Source organism: Oncorhynchus mykiss, chromosome 16, assembly GCF_057628025.1.
Source record: "Oncorhynchus mykiss isolate SJ-2025 chromosome 16, ASM5762802v1, whole genome shotgun sequence".
NCBI lineage: Eukaryota > Metazoa > Chordata > Actinopteri > Salmoniformes > Salmonidae > Oncorhynchus > Oncorhynchus mykiss.
The window spans coordinates 16,098,469-16,111,930 of record NC_143037.1 but is presented as its reverse complement, the minus strand read 5'-3'; the positions used below and the strand labels follow the sequence as shown (position 1 = coordinate 16,111,930).

The 13,462-nt window shown below is 44.4% G+C and overlaps 1 protein-coding gene across 1 annotated transcript; it reads left to right on the top strand.

The window, feature by feature from the left end:
* Positions 1-233: 233 nt before the first annotated feature.
* Positions 234-5,222, top strand: rasd1 (RAS, dexamethasone-induced 1). Its single transcript, XM_021564919.3, has 2 exons — positions 234-3,940; positions 4,167-5,222. Exons 1-2 carry the CDS (start codon positions 3,667-3,669, stop codon positions 4,691-4,693), a joined length of 801 nt encoding a protein of 266 aa, XP_021420594.1. The 5' UTR covers positions 234-3,666; the 3' UTR covers positions 4,694-5,222.
* Positions 5,223-13,462: the final 8,240 nt, after the last annotated feature.

Genomic DNA, 13,462 nt, shown 5'->3' with positions numbered 1-13,462 from the left:
ACAAGTCCTCAACTGGCAGCTTCATTAAATAGTATCAACGTCAACAGTGAAGAGGCGACTCCGGGATGCTGGCCATCTGGGCAGAGTTACAAAGAAAAATACATATCTCAGACCGGCCAATAAAAATAAAAGATTAAGATGGGCAAAAGAACACAGACACTGGACAGAGGAAGATTGGAACAAAGTTTTATGGACAGACAAATCTAAGTTTGAGGAGTTCGGATCACAAAGAAGAACATTTGTGAGACGCAGAAAAAATGAAAAGACGCTGGAGAAGTGCTTGACGCCATCTGTCAAGCATGGTGGAGGCAATGTGATGGTCTGGGGGTGCTTTGGTGGTGGTAAAGTGGGAGATTTGTACAGGGTAAAAGGGATCTTGAAGAAGGAAGGCTATCACTCCATTTTGCAACGCCATGCCAAACCCTGTGGACGGTCCTTAATTGGAGCCAATTTCTTCCTACAACAGAACAATGACCCAAACTATGCAAGAACTATTTAGGGAAGAAGCAGTCAGCTGGTATTCTGTCTATAATGGCGTGGCCAGCACAGTCACCGGATCTCAACACTATTGAGCTGTTGTGGGAGCAGTTTGACCGTATGATACGTAAGAAATGCCCATCAATCCAATTTGTGGAACGTGCTTCAGGAAGCATGGAGTGAAATCTCTTCAGATTACCTCAACAAATTGCCAACTAGACTGCCAAAGGTCTGCAAAGGCTGTAATTGCTGCAAATGGAGGATTATTTGACGAAGCAAAGTTTGAAGGACACAATTATTATTTCAATTAAAAATCATTATTTATAATCTTGTCAACGTCTTGATTATATTTCCTATTCATTTTGCAACTCATTTCATGCACATTTTCATGGAAAACAAGGACATTTCTAAGTGACCCCAAACTTTTGAACGGCGGTGTATGTCCATGTGATATTTCCGTTTTTTGTTTTTAATGCATTTGCAAAAATGTATAACCTGTTTTCGCTTTGTCATTATGGGGTAAAGTGAGGAAAAATCTATATTTTATTGATTTTATAATAAGGCAGTAACAAACTATGTGGGAAAAAGGGAAGGGGTCTGAATACTTTCTGAATGCATTGTACAGTAGCTACCTCTCCTCAGCAAACACCGCAAAGAGAAAGAGAGAGAGCAGTTAGTGAGCTGTTACTGCAGACCAGAGTAATACATTACCGACCGATGAAAAGGGAACAAGAGGATAAATTGCAGGGAAAGAGAGGTTCAATTCCTTTTTCCCCGTTCTTCTTACAAGCTGTGCTCAACTCTTTTTCCTGTTTACCACGAGGCTGGCCGGCTGCCTCTGGGGACCAGGCAAAATCAAAAGCTATTTAGCAGCGGGGGACACTGAGGAGCCCTGTGGTGCGAAACCACACAAAGCCAGTAGCTGCTTGACGCTTTACAGTGGTGATTTTTTTTCTCCAATCAATCAAACTCATCATGGTATATTATTGACCTGTTTCTAATATTACCTGTGCACCAGGCTCCGGGTCAGAGAGACCCTGGGTAAGTCATCATAAACAGGTTGTGGGTAAATTGGGTCACAGTACCTCTGGATTCTCTCTTTCATAACCCACCAGTGGTTTCGCTGAGAGGCCGGCACACGTCCCACTTGGAAGTCCACTTCAGTGAGTCAGCCAGCGGGGATGCCTCTGCCACCCTCCACCTCAGGGAGGGTTGAAGTTACATACTGATTACTAGGCTAGTGGCCAATCATCAAAAACACCTTCCTCGATAGGCCCACTCCACTAGTCCAAATGTAGCAATATCAGCACTAATGGGTTACATGAATGTATGTTGCTAATCCCCCCTCCAGCCAGGCATATTCTGTACTTTTTGACTGTGTGTCACAATATCAATTTAACCACTTTTGCAGTCAAATATTTCTACACAACCATCCATTTCATATATGGTTATTAGGCATGTGAAAAAACACAGTTGTGTTTTGTTCTACCTTGGATAGGGCTATCTACAAAATGTGGGGGGCCTTGCCTCTAGCCTATACCTAGTCTCTCGTGGACAGGCGCACGTAAAAGGAAGGTATCTGGATACGACGACTATCGAAGAACTTTGTTCGCATATTTTGAATTACGGAACAGAGAGGGGACATTTGGCCCATGCTTTGGGTGCATTCCTCTGCCCAGGCGTAGCTGACGTGTGCTTGATCTTACAATGCCTGGATAGCTATCTCATGTAGCAGCTAACCACATTATATGTTATAGCAATCTGTCAGTCGATGACATACTTGATGACATGGCACGCAACCATTGGCTGTGACCCTAGTCTCACAGGGAGTTGGGATATGCAAAAAAACACATTTCCATTTCACACCTCATACTTGTACATGCAGTGAAACAGGACAAATACGCGTACCGGAACACATGTAAGTGCAGATATGTGTACACACAATGGCTATGCATTATGCAGCCACACACTGAGGGAACCATCTCTAAATACTGTGTCTATGGCTAATAATCACACAAAGCATGTTTGCTAAGGCTCATGTATGGGTCATAACATGAGTGCCCCCTTGTGGTAGGCTTTGTAAATACACATGTTCTTCGTGCACAACAACACTTTTTTGACAGGCCTTGAATTAAGAACTACTAATTTATAGATACTTTAGAATTGATTGGGCATGAAGCGCAAAAATACTAATATAGGTACCATTGACTTGCATTGGATTTGTGCCATAAATGCCAATAAGCAGTTAGCAATTGAAACAGTGCCCAGGTAAACAAAACCAAAGCATGGATTGCTGTCATACCTTATCCATAGACTGCTTACAGGGTAGGAAACCAATATGTCCCTTTAACAAAACATATTCGTGTTAGCTCAATAGGAATCAACTAAGTGCACTGTTGAATAATACAAGGCTACATTTTGTTACACTTGAATTAAATTAGTTAATGTCTAGAATGACAATTTCATTTCCACCTGACTGAATGTGCATGGGCAGTTTTCCTTTTAATCAAACAAACGATCTGACACAGTTAAATAGTAAAAGGACAGATTGTGTAGGCCCACTGCTCTGACGCATAGGAATTGGCTGGTATGGAGTGTTATTTTGAGTCACAAGTCCTCACTTCCGTTCTGTAGATTTACTATTACTAAAGTTGTCCAAGGTCCATCATCATTCCAAACAGAATGTCCCAGAGTAGTCTAAATGACGGAAATTGTGTAATTTATTAACAATGTAATATTGCAGAAAGCAGGCATTACGCACAATATTACTAACAATAGATGAAGATAAATATGCGGATGCCCAACTGTCAAAGTCGAGTCAATGCTTTGTTTATCTCCGTCTTCTCATGTGCTTTAAGCTACAATGCTTTGCTGTCCCAGTCCCCAGGGTAGTTAGTTGGTCAGCCGTTCTCAGTCTCAGACTGGAACTGACTGATGCATCAGTGGGCACCTATTTTACATTCTGCTCAATGGAGCACTGAAACCCGTGACGTCGGGAGAGGGAGGGCTCCGCTTTCACCTTAAATATCAGGCGCTCACTGTAGTTCAGACAGACGCAACAGAGCACACTAAGAACTATTGAACGGTAGCCTACTGTTAAATCCAACTTTGGCTGAATCTATCAAACGAAACGAAGTGTCCGAACACATTTGACTCACTCTAGGCAACTATTTAGGCTACTTTAGAATCATGATCAAGAAAATGTCTCCTTCAGAGAACGATTTCGATATCCCGGCAAAGAATTGCTGCAGGATGGTGATTTTGGGATCCACCAAGGTGGGCAAAACAGCCATCGTGTCCCGGTTTCTGAACGGAAGATTCGATGAGGAGCAGTACACGCCGACCATCGAGGACTTTCACAGGAAACTGTATAGCATTAAGGGAGATGTATACCAACTGGACATATTGGATACCTCAGGCAACCACCCGTTCCCTGCAATGAGGAGACTATCCATACTGACAGGTAAATATTCCATCTCTAGTTAATGCGACTCAAAGAGTACATGTCCAATAGAAATCTGTAGTCGTGCATTTTTGTAGCCTCAAGGGTGTATGTACTGTGCGCGCATTTTGCATTGGCTGCACAACGCGCCACTGGTGCCATTACGCATGTAAATACTGTAGCCTATGTCAATGTGTTTCGTAGAAGCTAAGATACTAAATGCGTTGCTCCTCTTGTTTCCCTTCAGGTGATGTCTTTATCCTGGTCTTCAGCTTAGACAACAGAGACTCTTTCCAGGAGGTGCAGAGGCTCAAGCAACAGATAATTGAGACCAAGTCGTGCCTGAAAAACAAGACAAAGGAGAACATTGACGTTCCTCTTGTTATCTGCGGAAACAAGGGCGACCGGGAGTTTTACCGGGAGGTGCAGAAGGAAGAGATTGAGCAGTTGGTGGCGGGAGACGAGCAGTGCGCATACTTTGAGATCTCAGCCAAGCGCAACACCAACGTGGATCAAATGTTCCAGACCCTATTCACCATGGCCAAGCTGCCCAATGAGATGAGCCCGGACCTCCACCGTAAGGTCTCGGTGCAGTACTGCGACATGCTTCGCAGTAAGTCCCTGAAAAACAAGAACAAGAAGGACAATGGAGACGCCTACGGCATCGTGGCACCATTCGCCCGGCGCCCGAGCGTCCACAGTGATTTGATGTACATAAAGGAGAAGGCGATCGGCGGACAGGGAAAGGATAAAGAGAGATGTACTATCAGTTAAGACTGAGATTAATCTTATAGATCTTGAAACCAAAAAGGGTGTGCTTCATTTGTGATGCACCTGACAGACGGGGCTTGGGCGAGCAAAGCTGCCCATGCCGCTTACCGTCGCTCCGTAGTGAGGACACTTGAGACAGCGATGCCGAAAGCGGATGTGCTCCGGGCGCAATGACACTGACTAGTTTCAGACACTCCGCACACGTGGAAGCGCATGTCCACGAGACTTTTAAGAATGTTACTTTGTTCTGTTAAGAGCCTTTTGTGATGTGGCTTAAAATATTGTGATATTCTTCACAAATGCGTAAAATGTATTGTTTTGACATCAGCTTTTACAGACAGGCGAGAAAAGAGACTTCTGGCTTGTGCAATGTTGAGAATAGTTTTACATTTTGTAACACATTTTATAACAGATAATTAATACTTGATTGTTGCAACCTGAAACATTTAATATTGTGAATGTATATTTTGTGTCAGTCAACTTTTGCAAAAAAAAAAAAAAAACTGAAAAAAATAAATACACATAATCTGAATCTTCTGTTTCTTCATGTTTTTCTTCTCTTACAAGTGTTTTGAAATGGCCCACACTTCACTCATCACTCCATACACCTACCTAGCAGTAGGCCTAGAGATCCAGGGAAACTACTTAGGCTAAACATCAAAGCATGAATTAATGATGTAGCTGCAGTAAGACAATTGCTAGCCAAATGTCCCCCTACCACACCACATGTTTAGTGATTGATAAAGAATGCAGCCTAATTGATGTCAGAACTATAACTACCCAGTGATGGAACATACACTACATGGCCAAAAGTCGAGCATCTCATCCCAAAATCATGGGCATTAATATGGAGTTGGTCCCCCCCTTTGTTGCTATAACAGCCTCCGTTCTTCTGGGAAGGCTTTCCACTAGATGTTGGAACATTGCTGCTAGGACTTGCTTCCATTCAGCCACAAGAGCATTAATGAGGTCAGGCACTAATGTTCAGCGATTTGGCCTGGCTCGCAGTCAGTGTTCCAATTCATTCCGAAGGTGTTCGGTGGGGTTGAGATCAGGGCTCTGTTCAGGCCAGTCAAGTTCTTCCACACTGATCTGGACACACCATTAATGTACAGACCTCGCTTTGTGCACAGGGGTATTTTTATGCTGAAACAGGAAAGGGCATTCCCAAAACTGTTGCCAAAAAGTTGAAAGCACAGAATTGTCTAGAATGTCATTAAATGCCGTAGCATTAAGATATCCCTTCAATGGAACTAAGGGGCCTAGCCCGAACCATGAAAACAGCCCCAGACCATTATTCCTCCTGCACCAAACTTTGCAGTTGTCTTTATGCATTCGGGCAGGTAGTGTTCTCCTGGCATCCACTAAACCTAGATTTGTCCGTTGGACTGTCAGATGGTGAAGTGTGATTCATCACTCCAGAGAATGTGTTTTACTCTGCTCCACCGTCCAATGGTTGTGAGCTTTACACCACTGCAGCCGACACTTGGCATTGCACATGGTGTTCTTAGGCTTGTGTGTGACTGCTCGGCCATGGAAACTAATTTCATGAAGTTCCCGGCAAGCAGTTCTTGTGTTGATGTTTCTTCCAGAGGCAGTTTGAAACTTGCTAGTGAACATTGCAACCAAGGACAGACGATTTTTACATGGTACGTGCTTCAGCACTCAATGGTCTCATTCTGTGAGCTTGTGTGGCCTACCACTTCGCTCTGAGCCGTTGTTGCTCCTAGACATTTCCACCTCACAATAACAGCACTGACAGTTGACCGAGGAAGCTCTAGCAGGGCAGAAATTTGACGAACTGACTTTTTGGAAAGGTGGTGCTACGTTGAAAGTCACTGAGGTCTTCAGTACGGATCATTCTACTGCCAATGTTTGTCTTTGGAGATTGCATGGCAGTGTGCTCGATTTTATACACTTGTCAGCAACAGGTGTGGCTGAAATAGTCAAATCCACTAATTTGAATGGGTGTCCACACCTGTTTTTGTGTATTTAAAGGGACATGCACAATCTCAGCCTTTTCACCTTTTGCACTATTGTTTTTTCTTGGCCTACATACTACAATAAATAAATCTTTTTTAAAGACTTCTGAGTTCAAACTTTGCAGTGTGCAGATGTCTCTCTCCTTGGTGCCAGACACAAACGTGTGAAACGTCACACAATAAAGCATGTAAATAATGTATAGCCTGGAACAGGGTTATTCAACTCTTACCCAACGAGGTCTGGATCCTGCTGGCCTTGTTCTACCTGAGCAGCACCCACCTGGTGTCCCAGCTCTAAATAAGTCCCTTATTAGAGGGGAACACGTTTTTAAAAAGAGTGGAACTGGCTTCAAGGTCCAGAGTTGAATTTTAGGGGCCTAGGCCTATATGTATATCCTGTAAATTCATACACAAGAACGGTGACATGTCTTGATTATCCTACGAAGACTGGGACAAGATCTTCTAGAACCGTTCCAACAAAAGAATCCCCCTGCTTTCTGTAACATTCTGTTTGTCCCTCTGGTTTAATCGCTGAAATGCATTATTACGACGCTGATTAATATGCACAGTTCTCTCTTGGCAGGTGACTGCTTTGTGTTTGCCAATATTATTTAGTGCTCTATGACGCCTTATCATAGGACACAAGCAGGTTGTACTATTGGCCAACTGCCTAGAACCAATATAGGCCATGTACCATCCTGTATTAAATAGATCTTACTGAAATTTTCCAAAGACCACAGTGTCCCAAAATGTAACATTACAATATGAACAATTCTGGGATGAAATTCACAGCCCCCACCCCCATTTGTACAGAAATGACAGAAGGCACCAGTGTCACATTGTAAATGTGGATGGGTGTGAATTCCAGGCATTGCGCATACAGTACAGCACTTGGACAATAAAGATACTTCAATGGGCTAGGCCTGTCTAGGAATTTGCTTTGGTGTGTCTATCAATCATTGTTATCAGCGAATACTTCAGATAGCATACATGACTGAGGAGAAAAAAAATATTCCTACAATGAGAATGTTTATTTCTACAATATGTCATAAATACAAACATACAATCTGTAAAATATATAGTATTTAACACCTCTTATCAGCTGTTATTCATGACAATTCTGTTCTCTAACTGCCCTATATTACAGTGGTTCCCGACTCCTCTAGTTCCCCAACAGCACACATTTTTGTTATAGCCTCAGATAAAAACACCTGAATCAACTCATTGAGGGCTTGATGATTATTTGACAAGTTGAATCAGGTGTGCTTGTCCGGGGCTGCAACAAAAATGTGTACCGTTGGGGGTACTGGAGGACTGGAGTTACAATCTAAATGTGTACTGTTGGGGGTACTGGAGGACCAGGGATACAATATAAATGTGTACTGTTGGGGTACTGGAGGACCAGGGTTACAATATAAATGTGTACTGTTGGGGGTACTGGAGGACCAGGGTTACAATATAAATGTGTACTGTTGGGGGTACTGGAGGATCAGGGTTACAATATAAATGTGTACCGTTGGGGTACTGGAGGACCAGGGTTACAATATAAATGTGTACTGTTGGGGGTACTGGAGGATCAGGGTTACAATCTAAATGTGTACTGTTGGGGTACTGGAGGACCAGGGTTACAATATAAATGTGTACTGTTGGGGGTAGTGGAGACATCAGGGTTACAATAAAAATGTGTACTGTTGGGGGTACTGGAGGACCAGGGTTACAATCTAAATGTGTACTGTTGGGGTACTGGAGGATCAGGGTTACAATATAAATGTGTACTGTTGGGGGTACTGGAGGACCAGGGTTACAATATAAATGTGTACTGTTGGGGGTACTGGAGGACCAGGGTTACAATATAAATGTGTACTGTTGGGGTACTGGAGGACCAGGGTTACAATCTAAATGTGTACTGTTGGGGGTACTGGAGGACCAGGGATACAATATAAATGTGTACTGTTGGGGTACTGGAGGACCAGGGTTACAATATAAATGTGTACTGTTGGGGGTACTGGAGGACCAGGGTTACAATATAAATGTGTACTGTTGGGGGTACTGGAGGACCAGGGTTACAATCTAAATGTGTACCGTTGGGGTACTGGAGGACCAGGGTTACAATATAAATGTGTACTGTTGGGGGTACTGGAGGATCAGGGTTACAATCTAAATGTGTACCGTTGGGGTACTGGAGGACCAGGGTTACAATATAAATGTGTACTGTTGGGGGTAGTGGAGACATCAGGGTTACAATAAAAATGTGTACTGTTGGGAGTACTGGAGGACCAGGGTTACAATATAAATGTGTACTGTTGTGGTACTGGAGGATCAGGGTTACAATATAAATGTGTACTGTTGGGGGTACTGGAGGACCAGGGTTACAATATAAATGTGTACTGTTGGGGGTACTGGAGGACCAGGGTTACAATATAAATGTGTACTGTTGGGGTACTGGAGGACCAGGGTTACAATCTAAATGTGTACTGTTGGGGGTACTGGAGGACCAGGGTTACAATATAAATGTGTACTGTTGGGGGTAGTGGAGGACCAGGGTTACAATATAAATGTGTACTGTTGGGGTTACTGGAGGATCAGGGTTACAATATAAATGTGTACTGTTGGGGGTACTGGAGGACCAGGGTTACAATATAAATGTGTACTGTTGGGGTACTGGAGGACCAGGGTTACAATCTAAATGTGTACCGTTGGGGGTACTGGAGGACCAGGGTTACAATATAAATGTGTACTGTTGGGGGTACTGGAGGACCAAGGTTACAATATAAATGTGTACTGTTGGGGGTACTGGAGGACCAGGGTTACAATCTAAATGTGTACTGTTGGGGTACTGGAGGATCAGGGTTACAATATAAATGTGTACTGTTGGGGGTACTGGAGGACCAGGGTTACAATATAAATGTGTACTGTTGGGGTACTGGAGGATCAGGGTTACAATATAAATGTGTACTGTTGGGGTACTGGAGGACCAGGGTTACAATATAAATGTGTACTGTTGGGGGTACTGGAGGACCAGGGTTACAATATAAATGTGTACTGTTGGGGGTACTGGAGGACCAGGGTTACAATATAAATGTGTACTGTTGGGGTACTGGAGAACCAGGGTTACAATATAAATGTGTACCGTTGGGGGTACTGGAGGACCATGGTTACAATATGAATGTGTACTGTTGGGGGTACTGGAGGATCAGGGTTACAATATAAATGTGTACTGTTGGGGGTAGTGGAGGACCAGGGTTACAATATAAATGTGTACTGTTGGGGGTACTGGAGGATCAGGGTTACAATCTAAATGTGTACTGTTGGGGTACTGGAGGACCAGGGTTACAATATAAATGTGTACTGTTGGGGGTACTGGAGGACCAGGGTTACAATCTAAATGTGTACTGTTGGGGGTACTGGAGGACCAGGGTTACATTAGAAATGTGTACTGTTGGGGGTACTGGAGGATCAGGGTTACAATATAAATGTGTACTGTTGGGGGTACTGGAGGACCAGGGTTACAATATAAATGTGTACTGTTGGGGGTACTGGAGGACCAGGGTTACAATATAAATGTGTACTGTTGGGGGTACTGGAGGACCAGGGTTACAATATAAATGTGTACTGTTGGGGGTACTGGAGGACCAGGGTTACAATATAAATGTGTACTGTTGGGGTACTGGAGGATCAGGGTTACAATATAAATGTGTACTGTTGGGGGTAGTGGAGGACCAGGGTTACAATATAAATGTGTACTGTTGGGGGTACTGGAGGATCAGGGTTACAATCTAAATGTGTACTGTTGGGGTACTGGAGGACCAGGGTTACAATATAAATGTGTACTGTTGGGGTACTGGAGGACCAGGGTTACAATATAAATGTGTACTGTTGGGGGTACTGGAGGACCAGGGTTACAATCTAAATGTGTACTGTTGGGGGTACTGGAGGACCAGGGTTACATTAGAAATGTGTACTGTTGGGGGTACTGGAGGATCAGGGTTACAATATAAATTTGTACTGTTGGGGGTACTGGAGGACCAGGGTTACAATGTAAATGTGTACTGTTGGGGGTACTGGAGGACCAGGGTTACAATATAAATGTGTACTGTTGGGGGTACTGGAGGACCCGGGTTACAATATAAATGTGTACTGTTGGGGGTACTGGAGGACCAGGGTTACAATATAAATGTGTACTGTTGGGGGTACTGGAGGATCAGGGTTACAATCTAAATGTGTACTGTTGGGGTACTGGAGGACCAGGGTTACAATATAAATGTGTACTGTTGGGGGTAGTGGAGGACCAGGGTTACAATCTAAATGTGTACTGTTGGGGGTACTGGAGGACCAGGGTTACATTAGAAATGTGTACTGTTGGGGGTACTGGAGGATCAGGGTTACAATATAAATGTGTACTGTTGGGGGTACTGGAGGACCAGGGTTACAATATAAATGTGTACTGTTGGGGGTACTGGAGGACCAGGGTTACAATATAAATGTGTACTGTTGGGGGTACTGGAGGACCAGGGTTACAATATAAATGTGTACTGTTGGGGGTACTGGAGGATCAGGGTTACAATCTAAATGTGTACTGTTGGGGGTACTGGAGGACCAGGGTTACAATCTAAATGTGTACTGTTGGGGTACTGGAGGACCAGGGTTACAATATAAATGTGTACTGTTGGGGGTACTGGAGGACCAGGGTTACAATATAAATGTGTACTGTTGGGGGTACTGGAGGACCAGGGTTACAATATAAATGTGTACTGTTGGGGGTACTGGAGGACCCGGGTTACAATATAAATGTGTACTGTTGGGGGTACTGGAGGACCAGGGTTACAATATAAATGTGTACTGTTGGGGGTACTGGAGGATCAGGGTTACAATCTAAATGTGTACTGTTGGGGTACTGGAGGACCAGGGTTACAATATAAATGTGTACTGTTGGGGGTAGTGGAGGACCAGGGTTACAATCTAAATGTGTACTGTTGGGGTACTGGAGGACCAGGGTTACAATCTAAATGTGTACTGTTGGGGGTACTGGAGGACCAGGGTTACAATATAAATGTGTACTGTTGGGGGTACAGGAGGACCAGGGTTACAATATAAATGTGTACTGTTGGGGGTACTGGAGGACCAGGGTTACAATATAAATGTGTTCTGTTGGGGGTACTGAAGGACCAGGGTTACAATATAAATGTGTACCGTTGGGGGTACTGGAGGACCAGGGTTACAATATAAATGTGTACTGTTGGGGGTACTGAAGGACCAGGGTTACAATATAAATGTGTACCGTTGGGGGTACTGGAGGACCAGGGTTACAATATAAATGTGTACCGTTGGGGGTACTGGAGGACCAGGGTTACAATCTGGATATTTCAGTAAGACTTTATGCAACATAGTAATTCATTATGAAGTGTTATTGGCTGAAAGATGTAGCTCTGGTCCAGGGCACTTCGTGCAGCTTGCAAATGCTGAGCCCAGCCTTCCTCCATCATCAGCAAGCCGCATGTAGCTTCACATTAGTATCATGGCAGCAACACTAGCTGGATCCTATTCACCATAAGAATTCCAGTTTTCGGATGTAAAAATCTGTGCTAAAACGCCGTGTATGATACGAAATCAATATTTTTGCATAATGTTAAAACAATGTAACAGAAACTCGTATATCTACATGGGGGAAAAATCTAAACTAAAAGAGAATGACTACTTTATACAAGATAAAGAATAGTATAAGGTGGAGCACATTGAGAAATGGTTGGAGCTTAAGTAAATTAATGTCAAGAACATACAGTGCCTTGTGAAAGTATTCGGCCCCCTTGAACTTTGCGACCTTTTGCCACATTTCAGGCTTCAAACATAAAGATATAAAACTGTATTTTTTTGTGAAGAATCAACAACAAGTGGGACACAATCATGAAGTGGAACGACATTTATTGGATATTTCAAACTTTTTTAACAAATCAAAACGCCATGAGGTCCGCCATGAGGACCGCCACAGGACCGCCATGAGGACCGCCACAGAATGCCATGAGGACCGCCACAGGACCGCCACAGGACCGCCATGAGGACCGCCACAGGACCGCCACAGGACCGCCATGAGGATCGCCACAGGACCGCCACAGGACCGCCACAGGACCGCCATGAGGACCGCCACAGGACTGCCATGAGGACCGCCACAGGACCGCCACAGGACCGCCATGAGGACCGCCATGAGGACCGCCATGAGGACCGCCATGAGGACCGCCACAGGACCGCCATGAGGACCGCCACAGGACCGCCATGAGGACCGCCACAGGACCGCCACAGGACCGCCATGAGGACCGCCATGAGGACCGCCATGAGGACCACCACAGGACCGCCATGAGGACCGCCACAGGACCGCCATGAGGACCGCCACAGGACCGCCATGAGGACCGCCACAGGACCGCCATGAGGACCGCCACAGGACCGCCATGAGGACCACCACAGGACCGCCACAGGACCGCCACAGGAAAGGAAGACCCATAGCTACCTCTGCTGCAGAGAATAAGTTCAACAGAGTTACCAGCCTCCAAAATTGCAGCCCAAATAAATGCTTCAGAGTTCAAGTAACAGATACATCTCAACATCAACTGGTCAAAGGAGACTGCGTGAATCAGGCCTTCTTGTTCAATTTGCTGCAAAGAAACCACTACTAAAGGACACCAATACTAAGAAGAGACTTGCTTGGGCCAAGAAACACGAGCAATGGACATCTGTCCTTTGGTCTGATGACTCCAAATTTGAGATTTTTGGTTCCAACCGCCATGTCTGAACGGATGAT

Excerpts from the sequence above, each read along its gene's own strand:
- rasd1 (XM_021564919.3), top strand. The coding sequence starts at position 3,667 with ATGATCAAGAAAATGTCTCCTTCAGAGAACGATTTCGATATCCCGGCA. Across the intron at positions 3,941-4,166 it reads GAGACTATCCATACTGACAG|GTGATGTCTTTATCCTGGTC; the intron begins GTAAATATTCCA and ends GTTTCCCTTCAG.